Genomic DNA, 19,768 nt, shown 5'->3' on the forward strand with positions numbered 1-19,768 from the left:
AACCTGACGAAGCTGAGAAACCAATTTCGCCGTTGACTGAGATCAAGCCTGTCGAAGTTGAGAAACCAATTTTACCAGTGACTGAGATCAAGGCTGTCGAAGCTGAGAAACCTATTTCGCCACTGACTGAGATCAAACCTGTCGAAGCTGAGAAACCAATTTCGCCAGTGACTGAGATCAAACATGTCGAAGCTGATAAACCAATTTCACCAGTGACTGAGATCAAACCAGTCGAAGCTGAGAAACCAATTTCGCCAGTGACTGAGATTAAACCTATCGAAGCTGAGAAACCAATTTCGCCAGTGACTGATGTCAAACATGAAGAACCAGAGAAACCAATTTCGCCAGTCACTGAGATCAAACCTGTCGAAACTGAGAAACCAATTGCGCCAGTGACTGAGATCAAACCTATCGAAGCTGAGAAACCAACTTCGCCAGTGACTGAGATCAAGCCTGTCGAAGCTGAGAAACCAATTTCGCCAGTGACTGAGGTCAAGCCTGTCGAAGCTGAGAAACCAATTTTGCCAGTGACTGAGGTCAAACATGAAGAATCAGAGAAACCAATTTCAAAATTGACTGAAATCAAGCCTGTCGAAGCTGAGAAACCAATTTCGCCAATGACTGAGATCAAGCCTGTCAAAGCTGGGAAACCAATTTCACTAGTGACTGAGGTCAAACCAGTCGAAGTTGAGGAACCAATTTCGCCAGTGACTGAGATCAAATCTGCCGAAGCTGAGAAACCAATTTCGCCATTGTCTGAGATCAAGCCTGTCGAAGCTGAGAAACCAATTTCGCCAGTGACTGAGATCAAACCTGTCGAAGATAAGAAACCAATTCCGCCAGTGACTGAGATCAAGCCAGTCGAAGCTGAGAAACCAATTTCACCAGTGACTGAGATCAAGCCTGTCGAACCTGAGAAACCAATTTCACTAGTGACTGAGATCAAGCCTGTCGAAGCTGAGAAACCAATTTCGCCAGTGACTGAGGTCAAGCCTGTCGAAATTGAGAAACCAATTTCGCCAGTGAGTAAGATCAAACCTGTCGAAGCTGAGAAACCAATTTCGCCAATGACTGAGATCAAGCCTGTCAAAGCTGAGAAACCAATTTCGCCAGTGACTGAGGTCAACCCAGTCGATATTGAGGAACAAATTTCGCCAGTGACTGAGATCAAATCTGCCGAAGCTGAGAAACCAATTTCGCCAGTGACTGAGATCAAGCCTGTCGAAGCTGAGAAACCAATATCGCCATTGACTGAGATCAAGCCTGTCGAAGCTGAGAAACCAACTTCAACATTGACTGAGATCAAGCCTGTCGAAGCTGAGAAACTAATATCACCAGTGACTGAGATCAAGCCTGTCGAAGCTGAGAAACCAATTTCGCCAGTGACTGAGATCAAACCTATCGAAGCTGATAAACCAATTTCACCAGTGACTGAGATCAAACCAGTCGAAGCTGAGAAACCAATTTCGCCAGTGACTGAGGTCAAACCAGTCGATATTGAGGAACAAATTTCGCCAGTGACTGAGATCAAATCTGCCGAAGCTGAGAAACCAATTTCGCCAGTGACTGAGATCAAGCCTGTCGAAGCTGAGAAACCAATATCGCCATTGACTGAGATCAAGCCTGTCGAAGCTGAGAAACCAACTTCAACATTGACTGAGATCAAGCCTGTCGAAGCTGAGAAACTAATATCACCAGTGACTGAGATCAAGCCTGTCGAAGCTGAGAAACCAATTTCGCCAGTGACTGAGATCAAACCTGTCGAAGCTGAGAAACCAATTTCGCCAGTGACTGAGATCAAACCTGTCGAAGATAAGAAACCAATTTCGCCAGTGACTGAGATCAAGCCAGTCGAAGCTGAGAAACCAATTTCGCCAGTGACTGAGATCAAACCTGTCGAAGATAAGAAACCAATTTCACCAGTTACTGAGATCAAACCTGTCGAAGCTGAGAAACCAATTTCGCCAGTGACTGAGGTCAAGCCTTTCGAAATTGAGAAACCAATTTCGCCAGTGAGTGAGATCAAACCTGTCGAAGCTGAGAAACCAATTTCGCCAATGACTGAGATCAAGCCTGTCAAAGCTGAGAAACCAATTTCGCCAGTGGCTGAGATCAAACCTGTCGAAGCTGATAAACCAATTTCGCCAATGACTGAGATCAAGCCTGTCAAAGCTGAGAAACCAATTTCACCAGTGACTGAGATTAAACCAGTCGAAGCTGAGAAACCAATTTCGCCAGTGACTGAGGTCAAGCCTGTCGAAATTGAGAAACCAATTTCGCCAGTGAGTGAGATCAAACCTGTCGAAGCTGAGAAACCAATTTCGCCAGTGACAGAGGTCAAGCCTGTCAAAGCTGAGAAACCAATTTCACCAGTGACTGAGATTAAACCAGTCGAAGCTGAGAAACCAATTTCGCCAGTGACTGAGGTCAAGCCTGTCGAAATTGAGAAACCAATATCGCCAGTGAGTGAGATCAAACCTGTCGAAGCTGAGAAACCAATTTCGCCAATGACTGAGATCAAGCCTGTCGAAATTGAGAAACCAATTTCGCCAGTGAGTGAGATCAAACCTGTCGAAGCTGAGAAACCAATTTCGGCAATGACTGAGATCAAGCCTGTCAAAGCTGAGAAACCAATTTCACCAGTGACTGAGATCAAACCAGTCGAAGCTGAGAAACCAATTTCGCCAGTGACTGAGATCAAACCTATCGAAGCTGAGAAACCAATTTCGCCAGTGACTGAGATAAAGCCTGTCGAAGCTAAGAAACCAATTTCGCCAGTGACTGATGTCAAACATGAAGAACCAGAGAAACCAATTTCGCTAGTCACTGAGATCAAACCTACCGAAGCTGAAAAACCAATTTCACCAGTGAGTGAGGTCACACCTGTCGAAGTTGAGAAACCAATTTCGCCAGTGACTGAGATCAAGCCTGTCGAAACTGAGAAACCAATTTCGCCAGTAACTGAGATCAAACCTGTCGAAGCTGAGAAACCAATTTCGCCAGTGACTGAGATCAAACCTGTCGAAGCTGAGAAACCAATTGCGCCAGTGACTGAGATCAAACCTATCGAAGCTGAGAAACCAATTTCGCCAATGACTGAGATCAAGCCTGTCGAAATTGAGAAACCAATTTCGCCAGTGAGTGAGATCAAACCTGTCGAAGCTGAGAAACCAATTTCGCCAATGACTGAGATCAAGCCTGTCAAAGCTGAGAAACCAATTTCACCAGTGACTGAGATCAAACCAGTCGAAGCTGAGAAACCAATTTCGCCAGTGACTGAGATCAAACCTATCGAAGCTGAGAAACCAATTTCGCCAGTGACTGAGATAAAGCCTGTCGAAGCTAAGAAACCAATTTCGCCAGTGACTGATGTCAAACATGAAGAACCAGAGAAACCAATTTCGTTAGTCACTGAGATCAAACCTGCCGAAGCTGAAAAACCAATTTCACCAGTGAGTGAGATCACACCTGCCGAAGTTGAGAAGCCAATTTCGCCAGTGACTGAGATCAAGCCTGTCGAAACTGAGAAACCAATTTCGCCAGTAACTGAGATCAAACCTGTCAAAGCTGAGAAACCAATTTCGCCAGTGACTGAGATCAAACCTGTCGAAGCTGAGAAACCAATTGCGCCAGTGACTGAGATCAAACCTATCGAAGCTGAGAAACCAACTTCGCCAGTAACTGAGATCAGACCTGTCGAAGTTGAGAAACCAATTTCGCCAGGGACTGAGGTCAAGCCTGTCGAAGCTGAGAAACCAATTTCGCCAGTGACTGAGGTCAAACATGAAGAATCAGAGAAACCAATTTCAAAATTGACTGAAATCAAGCCTGTCGAAGCTGAGAAACCAATTTCGCCAATGACTGAGATCAAGCCTGTCAAAGCTGGGAAACCAATTTCACCAGTGACTGAGGTCAAACCAGTCGAAGTTGAGGAACCAATTTCGCCAGTGACTGAGATCAAATCTGCCGAAGCTGAGAAACCAATTTCGCCAATGACTGAGATCAAGCCTGTCAAAGCTGGGAAACCAATTTCACCAGTGACTGAGGTCAAACCAGTCGAAGTTGAGGAACCAATTTCGCCAGTGACTGAGATCAAATCTGCCGAAGCTGAGAAACCAATTTCGCCAGTGACTGAGATCAAGCCTGTCGAAGCTGAGAAACCAATTTCGCCAATGACTGAGATCAAGCCTGTCAAAGCTGGGAAACCAATTTCACCAGTGACTGAGGTCAAACCAGTCGAAGTTGAGGAACCAGTTTCGCCAGTGACTGAGATCAAACCTACCGAAGCTGAGAAACCAATTTGGCCAGTGACTGAGATCAATCCTGTCGAAGCTGAGAAACCAATTTCGCCATTGTCTGAGATCAAGCCTGTCGAAGCTGAGAAACCAATTTCAACATTGACTGAGATCAAGCCTGTCGAAGCTGAGAAACCAATTTCGCCAGTGACTGAGATCAAACCTGTCGAAGATAAGAAACCAATTTCGCCAGTGACTGAGATCAAGCCAGTCGAAGCTGAGAAACCAATTTCGCCAGTGACTGAGATCAAGCCTGTCGAAGCTGAGAAACCAATTTCACCAGTGACTGAGATCAAGCCTGTCGAAGCTGAGAAACCAACTTCGCCAGTGACTGAGATCAAACCTGTCGAAGCTGAGAAACCAATTGCGCCAGTGACTGAGATCAAACCTATCGAAGCTGAGAAACCAATTTCGCCAGTGACTGAGATAAAGCCTGTCGAAGCTGAGAAACCAATTTCGCCAGTGACTGATGTCAAACATGAAAAACCAGAGAAACCAATTTCGCTAGTCACTGAGATCAAACCTGCCGAAGCTGAAAAACCAATTTCACCAGTGAGTGAGATCACACCTGTCGAAGTTGAGAAACCAATTTCGCCAGTGACTGAGATCAAGCCTGTCGAAACTAAGAAACCAATTTCGCCAGTAACTGAGATCAAACCTGTCGAAGCTGAGAAACCAATTTCGCCAGTGACTGAGATCAAACCTGTCGAAGCTGAGAAACCAATTGCGCCAGTGACTGAGATCAAACCTATCGAAGCTGAGAAACCAACTTCGCCAGTGACTGAGATCAGACCTGTCGAAGTTGAGAAACCAATTTCGCCAGTGACTGAGATCAAGCCTGTCGAAACTTTGAAACCAATTTCGGCAGTAACTGAGATCAAACCTGTCGAAGCTGAGAAACCAATTTCGCCAGTGACTGAGATCAAACCTGTCGAAGCTGAGAAACCAATTTCGCCAGTGACTGAGATCAAACCTGTCGAAGCTGAGAAACCAATTTCGCCAGTGACTGAGATCAAACCTATCGAAGCTGAGAAACCAACTTCGCCAGTGACTGAGATCAGACCTGTCGAAGTTGAGAAACCAATTTCGCCAGTGACTGAGATCAAGCCTGTCGAAGTTGAGAAACCAATTTCGCCAGTGACTGAGATCAAGCCTGTCGAAACTAAGAAACCAATTTCGCCAGTAACTGAGATCAAACCTGTCGAAGCTGAGAAACCAATTTCGCCAGTGACTGAGATCAAACCTGTCGAAGCTGAGAAACCAATTGCGCCAGTGACTGAGATCAAACCTATCGAAGCTGAGAAACCAACTTCGCCAGTGACTGAGATCAGACCTGTCGAAGTTGAGAAACCAATTTCGCCAGTGACTGAGATCAAGCCTGTCGAAACTAAGAAACCAATTTCGCCAGTAACTGAGATCAAACCTGTCGAAGCTGAGAAACCAATTTCGCCAGTGACTGAGATCAAACCTGTCGAAGCTGAGAAACCAATTGCGCCAGTGACTGAGATCAAACCTATCGAAGCTGAAAAACCAATTTCACCAGTGAGTGAGATCACACCTGTCGAAGTTGAGAAACCAATTTCGCCAGTGACTGAGATCAAGCCTGTCGAAACTAAGAAACCAATTTCGCCAGTAACTGAGATCAAACCTGTCGAAGCTGAGAAACCAATTTCGCCAGTGACTGAGATCAAACCTGTCGAAGCTGAGAAACCAATTGCGCCAGTGACTGAGATCAAACCTATCGAAGCTGAGAAACCAACTTCGCCAGTGACTGAGATCAGACCTGTCGAAGTTGAGAAACCAATTTCGCCAGTGACTGAGATCAAGCCTGTCGAAACTAAGAAACCAATTTCGCCAGTAACTGAGATCAAACCTGTCGAAGCTGAGAAACCAATTTCGCCAGTGACTGAGATCAAACCTGTCGAAGCTGAGAAACCAATTTCGCCAGTGACTGAGATCAAACCTGTCGAAGCTGAGAAACCAATTTCGCCAGTGACTGAGATCAAACCTATCGAAGCTGAGAAACCAACTTCGCCAGTGACTGAGATCAGACCTGTCGAAGCTGAGAAACCAATTTCACCAGTGACTGATATTAAACCTATCGAAGCTCAGGAACCAATTTCGCTAATGACTGAAATCAAGCCTGTCGAAGCTGAGAAACCAATTTCGCCAGTGACTGAGGTCAAGCCTATCGAAGCCAAGAAACCACTTTCGCCAGTGACTGTGATCAAACCTGTCGAAGCTAAGAAACCAATTTCGCCAGTGACTGATATCAAACCTGTCGAAGCTGAGAAACCAATTTCGCCATTGACTGAGATCGAACCTGGCGAAGCTGAGGAACCAATTTCGCCAGTGAGTACGATCAAACCTGTCGAAGCTGAGAAACCAATTTCGCCAGTGACTGAGATCAAACCTATCGAAGCCGATAAACTAATTTTGCCAGTGACTGAGATTAAACCTGTTGAAGGTAAGAAACCAATTTCGCCAGTGACTGAGATCAAACATGAAGAACCAGAGAAACCAACTTCGCCAGTGACTGGGATCAAGCCTGTCAAAGATGAGAAACCAATTTCGCCATTGACTGAGATCAAGCCTGTCGAAGCTGAGAAGACAATTTCGCCAGTGACTGAGATCAAGCCTGCCGAAGCTGAGAAACCAATTTCACCAGTGCCTGAGGTCAAGCCTGTCGAAGCTGAGAAACCAATTTCGCCAGTGGCTGAGGTCAAACTTGAAGAACCAGAGAAACCAATTTCGCCAGTGACTGAGGTCAAGCCTGTCAAAGCTGAGAAACCAATTTCGCCAGTGACTTTGGTCGAACACGAAGAATCAGAGAAACCAGATTCATTCGTGACAGAGGTAGAGCGCGTCGAGTATGAGAAACAAGTGATATTACTGACTGATAAAATCATTTCGATTAGACAGCAAGTTACACATCTGAAATCAGAAGAAACTATTTTAACGATCCAAGGGACCAGAAGTGATGGATCAAAAGTAACAACCTCGGAAGTAACTGATGTTAAACATGATGAAGCAGAGAAACTATTTCCGCCATTGATTGAGATCAAGCCTGTTGAAGCTGAGAAACCAATTTCACCAGTGCCTGAGGTCAAACCAGTCCAAACTGCGAAACCAATTTCGCCAGTGACTGAGGTCAAGCCTATCGAAGCTGAGAAACCAATTTCGCCAGTAACTGAGGTCAAGCCTGTCGAAGCTGAGAAACCAATTTCGCCAGTGACTGAGATCAAGCCTGTCGAAGCAGAGAAACCAAATTCGCCAGTGACTGAGATCAAGCCTGTCGAATCTGAGAAACCTATTTCACCAATGACTGAGATCAAGCCTTTCGAAGCTGCCAAACCAATTTCGCCAGTGACTGAGGTCAAACATGAAGAACCAGAGAAACCAATTTCGCCAGTGACTGAGGTCAAACATGAAAAACCAGAGAAACCAGTTTCGCTGGTGACTGAGATCAAGCCTGTCGAAGCTGAGAAACCAATTTCACCAGTGACTGAGATCAAGCCTGTCGAAGCTGACAAACCAATTTCGCCAGTGACTGAGGTCAAACATGAAGAGTCAGAGAAACCAACTCCGCCAGTGACTGAGATCAAGCCTGCTGAAGAAGAGAAACCAATTTCGCCAGTGACTGAGATCAAGCCTGTCGAAGCTGGGAAACCAATTTCACCAATGACTGCGATCAAGCCTGTTGAAGATGAGAAACCAATTTCGCCAGTGACTGAGGTCAAGCCTGTCGAAGCTGAGGAACCAATTTCGCCAGTGGCTGAGGTCAAACATGAAGAATCAAAGAAACCAACTTCGCCAGTGACTGAGATCAAGCCTGTCGAAGCTGAGAAACCAATTTCGCCAGTGGCTGAGATCAAGCCTGTCGAAGCTAAGAAACCAATTCCGCCAGTGACTGAGATCAAGCCTGTCGAAGCTGGGAAACCAATTTCACCAATGACTGCGATCAAGCCTGTTGAAGTTGAGAAACCAATTTCGCCAGTGACTGCAATCAAGCCTGTCGAAGATGGGAAACCAATTTCACCAGTGACTGAGATCAAGCCTGTCGAAGCTGAGAAACCAATTTCACCAATGACTGAGATCAAGCCTACCGAAGCTGAGAAACCAATTTCGCCAGTTGCTGAGGTCAAGCCTGTCGAAGCTGAGAAACCAACTTCGCCAGTGACTGAGATCAGACCTGTCGAAGCTGAGAAACCAATTTTAACAGTGACTGAGGTGGAACCAGTCGAAGCTGAAGAATCAATTTCGCCTGTGACTGAGATCAAGCCTGTCGAAGCTGAGAAACCAATTTCGCCTGTGACTGAGATCAAGCCTGTCGAAGCTGAGAAACCAATTTCGCCAGTTGCTGAGGTCAAGCCTGTCGAAGCTGGGAAACCAATTTCACCAATGACTGCGATCAAGCCTGTTGAAGATGAGAAACCAATTTCGCCAGTGACTGAGGTCAAGCCTGTCGAAGCTGAGGAACCAATTTCGCCAGTGGCTGAGGTCAAACATGAAGAATCAAAGAAACCAACTTCGCCAGTGACTGAGATCAAGCCTGTCGAAGCTGAGAAACCAATTTCGCCTGTGACTGAGGTCAAACATGAAGAACCAGAGAAACCCATTTCGCCAGTGATTGAGATCAAGCCTGTCGAAGATAAGAAACCAACTTCGCCTGTGACTGAGGTCAAGACTGTCGAAGCTGAGATACCAATTTCACCAGTGACTGAGGTGGAACCAGTCGAAGCTGTGAAACCATCTTCGCCTGTGACTGAGGTAAAGCCTGTCGAAGCTGAGAAACCAATTTCGCCAGTGACTGAGGTCAAGCCTGTCGAAGCTGAAGAACCAATTTCGTCAATGACTGAGATCAAGCCTGTCGAAGCTGAGAAACCAATTTCGCCAGTGACTGAGGTCAAACCCGTCGAAGCTGAGAAACCAATTTCGCCAGTGACTGAGGTCAAACCAGTCGAACCAGAGAAACCAATTTCGCCTGTGACTGTGGTGAAGCCTGTCGAAGCTGAGAAACCAATTTCACCAGTGACTGAGGTGGAACCAGTCGAAGCTGTGAAACCAATTTCGCCTGTGACTGAGGTCAAGCCTGTCGAAACTGAGAAACCAATTTCGCCATTGACTGAGATCAAGCCTGTCGAAGCTGAGAAACCAATTTCAACATTGACTGAGATCAAGCCTGTCGAAGCTGAGAAACCAATTTCACCAGTGACTGAGGTGGAACCAGTCGAAGCTGAAAAATCAATTTCGCCAGTGACTGAGATCAAGCCTGTCGAAGTTGAGAAACCAATTTCGCCAGTGACTGAGATCAAGCCTGTCGAAACTGAGAAACCAATTTCGCCTGTGACTGAGGTGAAGCCTGTCGAAGCTGAGAAACCAATTTCACCAGTGACTGAGGTGGAACCAGTCGAAGCTGAAAAATCAATATCGCCTGTTACTGAGATCAAGCCTGTCGAAGCTGAGAAACCAATTTCGCCTGTGACTGAGGTGAAGCCTGTCGAAGCTGAGAAACCAATTTCGCCTGTGACTGAGGTGAAGCCTGTCGAAGCTGAGAAACCAATTTCACCAGTGACTGAGGTGGAACCAGTCGAAGCTGAAAAATCAATTTCGCCAGTGACTGAGATCAAGCCTGTCGAAGTTGAGAAACCAATTTCGCCAGTGACTGAGATCAAGCCTGTCGAAACTGAGAAACCAATTTCGCCTGTGACTGAGGTGAAGCCTGTCGAAGCTGAGAAACCAATTTCACCAGTGACTGAGGTGGAACCAGTCGAAGCTGAAATATCAATTTCGCCAGTGACTGAGATCAAGCCTGTCGAAGCTGAGAAACCAATTTCGCCAGTGACTGAGATCAAGCCTGTCGAAGCTGAGAAACCAATTTCGTCAGTGACTGAGGTCAAACCATTCGAAGCTGAGAAACCAATTCCGCCAATGACTGAGATCAAGCCTGTCGAAGCTGAGAAACCAATTTCACCAGTGACTGAGATCAAGCCTGTTGAAGCTAAGAAACCAATTTCACCAGTGACTGAGATCAAACCTGTCGAAGCTGAGAAACCAATTTCGCCAGTGACTGAGGTCAAGCCTGTCGAAGCTGAGAAACCAATTTCGCCAGTGACTGAGGTCAAACATGAAGAATCAGAGAAACCAATTTCGCCAGTGACTGAGGTCAAGCCTGTCGAAGTTGAGAAACCAATTTCGCCAATGACTGAGATCAAGCATATCGAAGCGGAGAAATCAATTCCGCCAGTGACTGAGGTCAAGTCTGTCGAAGCTGAGAAACCATTTTCGCCAGTGACTGAGATCAAGCCTGTCGAAGCTGAGAAACCAATTTCACCAGTGACTGGGGTAAAGCCTATCGAAGCTGAGAAACCAATTTCACCAGTGAATGAGGTCAAGCCTGTCGAAGCTGAGAAACCAATGACTGAGGTCAAACATGAAGAATCAGAGAAACCAATTTCGCCAGTGACTGAGGTCAAGCCTGTCGAAGCTGAGAAACCAATTTCACCAGTGACTGAGGTCAAATATGAAGAATCAGAGAAACCAACTTCGCCAGTGACTGAGATCAAGCCTGTCGAAGCTGGGAAACCAATTTCACCAGTGACTGAGATCAAGCCTGTTGAAGCTGAGAAACCAATTTCACCAGTGACTGAGATCAAGCCTGTCGAAGCTGAGAAACCAATTTCACAAGTGACTGAGATCAAGCCTACCGAAGCTGAGAAACCAATTTCGCAAGTGACTGAGGTCAAGCCTGTCGAAGCTGAGAAACCAATTTCGCCAGTGACTGAGATCAAGCCTGCCGAAGCTGAGAAACCAATTTCGCCAGTGACTGAGGTCAAACATGAAGAACCAGAGAAACCAACTTCGCCAGTGACTGAGATCAAGCCTGTCGAAGCTGAGAAATCAATTTCGCCAGTGACTGAGGCCAAGCCTGTCGAAGCTGAGAAACCATTTTCGCCAGTGACTGAGATCAAGCCTATCGAAGCGGAGATATCAATTACGCCAGTGACTGAGGTCAAACCTGTCGAAGCTAAGAAACCAATTTCGCCAGTGACTGAGGTCAAACCTGTTGGCGCTGAGAAACCAATTTCGCCAGTGACTGAGATCAAGCCTGTCGAAGCTGAGAAACTGATTTCGCCAGTGACTGAGGTCATACATGAAGAATCAGAGAAACCAATTTCGCCAGTGACTGAGGTCAAGCCTGTCGAAGCTGAGAAACCAATTTCGCCAGTGACTGAGGTCAAATATGAAGAATCAGAGAAACCAACTTCGCCAGTGACTGAGATCAAGCCTGTCGAAGCTGAGAAACCAATTTCGCCAGTGGCTGAGATCAAGCCTGTTGAAGCTGAGAAACCAATTTCGTCAGTGACTGAGATCAAGCCTGTCGAAGCTGGAAAATCAATTTCACCAATGACTGCGATCAAGCCTGTTGAAATTGAGAAACCAATTTCGCCAGTGACAGAAATCAAGCCTGTCGAAGCTGGGAAACCAATTTCACCAGTGACTGAGATCAAGCCTGTTGAAGCTGAGAAACCAATTTCACCAGTGACTGAGATCAAGCCTGTCGAAGCTGAGAAACCAATTTCACAAGTGACTGAGATCAAGCCTACCGAAGCTGAGAAACCAATTTCGCGAGTGACTGAGGTCAAGCCTGTCGAAGCTGAGAAACCAATTTCGCCAGTGACTGAGATCAAGCCTGCCGAAGCTGAGAAACCAATTTCGCCAGTGACTGAGGTCAAACATGAAGAACCAGAGAAACCAACTTCGCCAGTGACTGAAATCAAACATGAAGAACCAGAGAAACCAATTTCGACAGTGACTGAGGTCAAGCCTATCGAAGCTGAGAAACCAATTACGCCAGTGACTGAGATCAAGCCTGTTGATGTTGAAAAACCAATTTCGCCAGTGACTGAGATCAAGCCTGTCGAAGCTGAGAATCTAATTTCGCCAGTGACTGAGATCAAACCTGTCGAAGCTGAGAAACCAATGTCGCCAATGACTGAGGTCAAACCAGTCGAAGCTGAGAAACCAATTTCGTCAGTGAGTGAGATCAAGCCTGTCGAAGCTGAGAAACCAATTTCGCCAGTGACTGAGATCAAGCCTGTCGAAGTTGAGAAACCAATTTCGCCAGTGACTGAGATAAAGCCTGTCGAAGCTGAGAAACCAATTTCGCCTGTGACTGAAATCAAACATGAAGAACCAGAGAAACCAATTTCGCCAGTGACTGAGATCAAGCCTGTCGAAGCTGAGAAATCAATTTCGCCAGTGACTGCGATCAAGCCTGTCGAAGTTGAGAAGCCAATTTCGCCAGTGACTGAGATCAAGCCTGTCGAAGCTGAGAAACCAATTTCGCCAGTGACTGAGGTCAAACCAGTCGAAGCTGAGAAACCAATTTCGCCAGTGACTGAAATCAAACATGAAGAACCAGAGAAACCAATTTCGCCAGTGACTGAGGTCAAGCCTATCGAAGCTGAGAAACCAATTACGCCAGTGACTGAGATCAAGCCTGTTGAAGCTGAAAAACCAATTTCGCCAGTGACTGAGATCAAGCCTGTCGAAGCTGAGAAAGCAATTTCGCCAGTGACTGAGGTCAAACATGAAGAACCAGAAAAACCAACTTCGCCAGTGACTGAGATCAAGCCTGTCGAAGCTGAGAAACCAATTTCACCAATGCCTGAGATCAAGCCTATCGAAGCTGAGAAACCAATTTTGCCAATGACTGAGATCAAACATGAAGAACCAGAGAAACCAATTTCACCAATGCCTGAGATCAAGCCTATCGAGGCTGAGAAACCAATTTCACCAGTGACTGAGGTCAAACCTGAAGAACCAGAGAAACCAATTTCACCAGTGACTGAGATCAAGCCTGTCGAAGCTGAGAAATCAATTTCGCCAGTGACTGCGATCAAGCCTGTCGAAGTAGAGAAATCAATTTCGCCAGTGACTGAGATCAAGCCTGTCGAAGCTGAGGAAACAATTCCGCCAGTGACTGAGGTCAAGCCTGTCGAAGCTGAGGAACCAATTCCGCCAGTGACTGAGATCAAGCCTGTCGAAGCTGAGAAACCAATTTCGCCAATGACTGAGATCAAGCCTGTCGAAGTTGAGAAACCAATTTCGCCAGTGACTGAGATCAAGCCTGTCGAAGCTGAGGAACCAACTCCGCCAGTGACTGAGGTCAAGCCTGTCGAAGCTGAGAAACCAATTTCGCCAGTGACTGAGGTCAAGCCTGTCGAAGCTGAGAAACCAATTTCGCCAGTGACTGAGATCAAGCCTGTCGAAGCTGAGGAACCAATTCCGCCAGTGACTGAGATCAAGCCTGTCGAAGCTGAGAAACCAATTTCGCCAATGACTGAGATCAAGCCTGTCGAAGTTGGGAAACCAATTTCGCCAGTGACTGAGATCAAGCCTGTCGAAGCTGAGGAACCAACTCCGCCAGTGACTGAGGTCAAGCCTGTCGAAGCTGAGAAACCAATTTCGCCAGTGACTGAGGTCAAGCCTGTCGAAGCTGAGAAACCAATTTCGCCAGTGACTGAGATCAAGCCTGTCGAAGCTGAGGAACCAATTCCGCCAGTGACTGAGATCAAGCCTGTCGAAGCTGAGAAACCAATTTCGCCAATAACTGAGATTAAGCCTGTCGAAGTTGAGAAACCAATTTCGCCAGTGACTGAGCTCAAGCCTGTCGAAGCTGAGAAATCAATTTCGCCAGTGACTGAGATCAAGCCTGTCGAAGCTGAGGAACCAATTCCGCCAGTGACTGAGGTCAAGCCTGTCGAAGCTGAGAAACCAATTTCGCCAGTGACTGAGATCAAGCCTGTCGAAGCTGAGAAACCAATTTCACCAGTGACTGAGGTCAAGCCTGTCGAAGCTGTGAAACCAATTTCGCCAGTGATTGAGATCAAGCCTGTCGAAGCTGAGGAACCAATTCCGCCAGTGACTGAGATCAAGCCTGTCGAAGCTGAGAAACCAATTTCGCCAATGACTGAGATCAAGCCTGTCGAAGTTGAGAAACCAATTTCGCCAGTGACTGAGCTCAAGCCTGTCGAAGCTGAGAAAGCAATTTCGCCAGTGACTGAGGTCAAACATGAAGAACCAGAAAAACCAACTTCGCCAGTGACTGAGATCAAGCCTGTCGAAGCTGAGAAACCAATTTCACCAATGCCTGAGATCAAGCCTATCGAAGCTGAGAAACCAATTTCGCCAATGACTGAGATCAAACATGAAGAACCAGAGAAACCAACTTCGCCAGTGACTGAGATCAAGCCTGTCGAAGCTGAGAAACCAATTTCACCAGTGACTGAGGTCAAGCCTGTCGAAGCTGAGAAACCAATTTCGCCAGTGACTGAGATCAAGCCTGTCGAAGTTGAGAAACCAATTTCGCCAGTGACTGAGCTCAAGCCTGTCGAAGCTGAGAAAGCAATTTCGCCAGTGACTGAGATCAAGCCTGTCGAAGCTGAGGAACCAATTCCGCCAGTGACTGAGGTCAAGCCTGTCGAAGCTGAGAAACCAATTTCGCCAGTGACTGAGATCAAGCCTGTCGAAGCTGAGGAACCAATTTCGCCAGTGACTGAGATCAAGCCTGTCGAAGTTGAGAAACCAATTTCGCCAGTGACTGAGCTCAAGCCTGTCGAAGCTGAGAAAGCAATTTCGCCAGTGACTGAGATCAAGCCTGTCGAAGCTGAGGAACCAATTCCGCCAGTGACTGAGATCAAGCCTGTTGAAGCTGAGAAACCAATTTCACCAGTGACTGAGATCAAGCCTGTCGAAGCTGAGAAACCAATTTCACAAGTGACTGAGATCAAGCCTACCGAAGCTGAGAAACCAATTTCGCAAGTGACTGAGGTCAAGCCTGTCGAAGCTGAGAAACCAATTTCGTCAGTGACTGAGATCAAGCCTGCCGAAGCTGAGAAACCAATTTCGCCAGTGACTGAGGTCAAACATGAAGAACCAGAGAAACCAACTTCGCCAGTGACTGAAATCAAACATGAAGAACCAGAGAAACCAATTTCGACAGTGACTGAGGTCAAGCCTATCGAAGCTGAGAAACCAATTACGCCAGTGACTGAGATCAAGCCTGTCGAAGCTGAGAAACCAATTTCACCAGTGACTGAGATCAAGCCTGTTGAAGCTGAGAAATCAATTTCGCCAGTGACTGCGATCAAGCCTGTCGAAGTTGAGAAGCCAATTTCGCCAGTGACTGAGATCAAGCCTGTCGAAGCTGAGAAACCAATTTCACCAGTGACTGAGGTGGAACCAGTCGAAGCTGAGAATCTAATTTCGCCAGTGACTGAGATCAAACCTGTCGAAGCTGAGAAACCAATGTCGCCAATGACTGAGGTCAAACCAGTCGAAGCTGAGCAACCAATTTCGTCAGTGAGTGAGATCAAGCCTGTCGAAGCTGAGAAACCAATTTCGCCAGTGACTGAGATCAAGCCTGTCGAAGTTGAGAAACCAATTTCGCCAGTGACTGAGATAAAGCCTGTCGAAGCTGAGAAACCAATTTCGCCTGAAAAATCAATTTCGCCTGTGACTGAGATCAAGCCTGTCGAAGCTGAGAAACCAATTTCGCCAGTGACTGAGGTCAAACCAGTCGAAGCTGAGAAACCAATTTCGCCAGTGACTGAAATCAAACATGAAGAACCAGAGAAACCAATTTCGCCAGTGACTGAGGTCAAGCCTATCGAAGCTGAGAAACCAATTACGCCAGTGACTGAGATCAAGCCTGTTGAAGCTGAAAAACCAATTTCGCCAGTGACTGAGATCAAGCCTGTCGAAGCTGAGAAAGCAATTTCGCCAGTGACTGAGGTCAAACATGAAGAACCAGAAAAACCAACTTCGCCAGTGACTGAGATCAAGCCTGTCGAAGCTGAGAAACCAATTTCACCAATGCCTGAGATCAAGCCTATCGATGCTGAGAAACCAATTTTGCCAATGACTGAGATCAAACATGAAGAACCAGAGAAACCAATTTCACCAATGCCTGAGATCAAGCCTATCGAGGCTGAGAAACCAATTTCACCAGTGACTGAGGTCAAACCTGAAGAACCAGAGAAACCAATTTCACCAGTGACTGAGATCAAGCCTGTCGAAGCTGAGAAATCAATTTCGCCAGTGACTGCGATCAAGCCTGTCGAAGTAGAGAAATCAATTTCGCCAGTGACTGAGATCAAGCCTGTCGAAGCTGAGGAAACAATTCCGCCAGTGACTGAGGTCAAGCCTGTCGAAGCTGAGAAACCAATTTCGCCAGTGACTGACGTCAAACATGAAGAACCAGAGAAACCAACTTCGCCAGTGACTGAGATAAAGCCTGTCGAAGCTGAGAAACCAATTTCGCCAGTGACTGAGGTCAAGCCTGTCGAAGCTGAGAAACCAATTTCGCCAGTGACTGAGATCAAGCCTGTCGAAGCTGAGGAACCAATTCCGCCAGTGACTGAGATCAAGCCTGTCGAAGCTGAGAAACCAATTTCGCCAATGACTGAGATCAAGCCTGTCGAAGTTGAGAAACCAATTTCGCCAGTGACTGAGATCAAGCCTGTCGAAGCTGAGGAACCAATTCCGCCAGTGACTGAGGTCAAGCCTGTCGAAGCTGAGAAACCAATTTCGCCAGTGACTGAGGTCAAGCCTGTCGAAGCTGAGAAACCAATTTCGCCAGTGACTGAGATCAAGCCTGTCGAAGCTGAGGAACCAATTCCGCCAGTGACTGAGATCAAGCCTGTCGAAGCTGAGAAACCAATTTCGCCAATGACTGAGATTAAGCCTGTCGAAGTTGAGAAACCAATTTCGCCAGTGACTGAGCTCAAGCCTGTCGAAGCTGAGAAATCAATTTCGCCAGTGACTGAGATCAAGCCTGTCGAAGCTGAGGAACCAATTCCGCCAGTGACTGAGATCAAGCCTGTCGAAGCTGAGAAACCAATTTCGCCAGTGACTGAGATCAAGCCTGTCGAAGCTGAGAAACCAATTTCACCAGTGACTGAGGTCAAGCTTGTCGAAGCTGTGAAACCAATTTCGCCAGTGACTGAGATCAAGCCTGTCGAAGCTGAGGAACCAATTCCGCCAGTGACTGAGATCAAGCCTGTCGAAGCTGAGAAACCAATTTCGCCAATGACTGAGATCAAGCCTGTCGAAGTTGAGAAACCAATTTCGCCAGTGACTGAGCTCAAGCCTGTCGAAGCTGAGAAAGCAATTTCGCCAGTGACTGAGGTCAAACATGAAGAACCAGAAAAACCAACTTCGCCAGTGACTGAGGTCAAGCCTGTCGAAGCTGAGAAACCAATTTCGCCAGTGACTGAGATCAAGCCTGTCGAAGCTGAGAAACCAATTTCACCAGTGACTGAGGTCAAGCCTGTCGAAGCTGTGAAACCAATTTCGCCAGTGATTGAGATCAAGCCTGTCGAAGCTGAGGAACCAATTCCGCCAGTGACTGAGATCAAGCCTGTCGAAGCTGAGAAACCAATTTCGCCAATGACTGAGATCAAGCCTGTCGAAGTTGAGAAACCAATTTCGCCAGTGACTGAGCTCAAGCCTGTCGAAGCTGAGAAAGCAATTTCGCCAGTGACTGAGGTCAAACATGAAGAACCAGAAAAACCAACTTCGCCAGTGACTGAGATCAAGCCTGTCGAAGCTGAGAAACCAATTTCACCAATGCCTGAGATCAAGCCTATCGAAGCTGAGAAACCAATTTCGCCAATGACTGAGATCAAACATGAAGAACCAGAGAAACCAACTTCGCCAGTGACTGAGATCAAGCCTGTCGAAGCTGAGAAACCAATTTCACCAGTGACTGAGGTCAAGCCTGTCGAAGCTGAGAAACCAATTTCGCCAGTGACTGAGATCAAGCCTGTCGAAGTTGAGAAACCAATTTCGCCAGTGACTGAGCTCAAGCCTGTCGAAGCTGAGAAAGCAATTTCGCCAGTGACTGAGATCAAGCCTGTCGAAGCTGAGGAACCAATTCCGCCAGTGACTGAGGTCAAGCCTGTCGAAGCTGAGAAACCAATTTCGCCAGTGACTGAGATCAAGCCTGTCGAAGCTGAGGAACCAATTTCGCCAGTGACTGAGATCAAGCCTGTCGAAGTTGAGAAACCAATTTCGCCAGTGACTGAGCTCAAGCCTGTCGAAGCTGAGAAAGCAATTTCGCCAGTGACTGAGATCAAGCCTGTCGAAGCTGAGGAACCAATTCCGCCAGTGACTGAGATCAAGCCTGTTGAAGCTGAGAAACCAATTTCACCAGTGACTGAGATCAAGCCTGTCGAAGCTGAGAAACCAATTTCACAAGTGACTGAGATCAAGCCTACCGAAGCTGAGAAACCAATTTCGCAAGTGACTGAGGTCAAGCCTGTCGAAGCTGAGAAACCAATTTCGTCAGTGACTGAGATCAAGCCTGCCGAAGCTGAGAAACCAATTTCGCCAGTGACTGAGGTCAAACATGAAGAACCAGAGAAACCAACTTCGCCAGTGACTGAAATCAAACATGAAGAACCAGAGAAACCAATTTCGACAGTGACTGAGGTCAAGCCTATCGAAGCTGAGAAACCAATTACGCCAGTGACTGAGATCAAGCCTGTCGAAGCTGAGAAACCAATTTCACCAGTGACTGAGATCAAGCCTGTTGAAGCTGAGAAATCAATTTCGCCAGTGACTGCGATCAAGCCTGTCGAAGTTGAGAAGCCAATTTCGCCAGTGACTGAGATCAAGCCTGTCGAAGCTGAGAAACCAATTTCACCAGTGACTGAGGTGGAACCAGTCGAAGCTGAGAATCTAATTCCGCCAGTGACTGAGATCAAGCCTGTCGAAGCTGAGAAACCAATTTCGCCAATGACTGAGATCAAGCCTGTCGAAGTTGAGAAACCAATTTCGCCAGTGACTGAGCTCAAGCCTGTCGAAGCTGAGAAAGCAATTTCGCCAGTGACTGAGGTCAAACATGAAGAACCAGAAAAACCAACTTCGCCAGTGACTGAGATCAAGCCTGTCGAAGCTGAGAAACCAATTTCACCAATGCCTGAGATCAAGCCTATCGATGCTGAGAAACCAATTTTGCCAATGACTGAGATCAAACATGAAGAACCAGAGAAACCAATTTCACCAATGCCTGAGATCAAGCCTATCGAGGCTGAGAAACCAATTTCACCAGTGACTGAGGTCAAACCTGAAGAACCAGAGAAACCAATTTCACCAGTGACTGAGATCAAGCCTGTCGAAGCTGAGAAATCAATTTCGCCAGTGACTGCGATCAAGCCTGTCGAAGTAGAGAAATCAATTTCGCCAGTGACTGAGATCAAGCCTGTCGAAGCTGAGGAAACAATTCCGCCAGTGACTGAGGTCAAGCCTGTCGAAGCTGAGAAACCAATTTCGCCAGTGACTGACGTCAAACATGAAGAGCCAGAGAAACCAACTACGCCAGTGACTGAGATAAAGCCTGTCGAAGCTGAGAAACCAATTTCGCCAGTGACTGAGGTCAAGCCTGTCGAAGCTGAGAAACCAAT

At 46.8% G+C, this 19,768-nt stretch overlaps 1 protein-coding gene across 1 annotated transcript; it reads left to right on the forward strand.

Moving 5' to 3' along the window:
• The first annotated feature begins 41 nt into the window (after positions 1-41).
• Positions 42-18,024, forward strand: LOC129774243 (probable serine/threonine-protein kinase kinX). Its single transcript, XM_055777951.1, has 4 exons — positions 42-1,427; positions 8,886-9,065; positions 9,627-9,911; positions 18,004-18,024. Exons 1-4 carry the CDS (start codon positions 618-620, stop codon positions 18,022-18,024), a joined length of 1,296 nt encoding a protein of 431 aa, XP_055633926.1. The 5' UTR covers positions 42-617.
• The last annotated feature ends 1,744 nt before the right edge of the window (positions 18,025-19,768 follow it).

Source organism: Toxorhynchites rutilus, chromosome 3 (assembly GCF_029784135.1).
Source record: "Toxorhynchites rutilus septentrionalis strain SRP chromosome 3, ASM2978413v1, whole genome shotgun sequence".
NCBI classification, from domain to species: Eukaryota; Metazoa; Arthropoda; class Insecta; order Diptera; family Culicidae; genus Toxorhynchites; species Toxorhynchites rutilus.

Bases quoted from the DNA above. Each gene is read 5' to 3' on its own strand.
- LOC129774243 (XM_055777951.1), top strand. From the start codon at position 618: ATGACTGAGATCAAGCCTGTCAAAGCTGGGAAACCAATTTCACTAGTG. The intron at 1,428-8,885 runs GTGACTGAGATC...CCTGTGACTGAG, and splicing joins CTGATAAACCAATTTCACCA to GTCAAACATGAAGAACCAGA. The intron at 9,912-18,003 runs GTGACTGAGATC...ATGAAGAACCAG, and splicing joins CTGAAAAATCAATTTCGCCA to AGAAACCAACTTCGCCAGTG.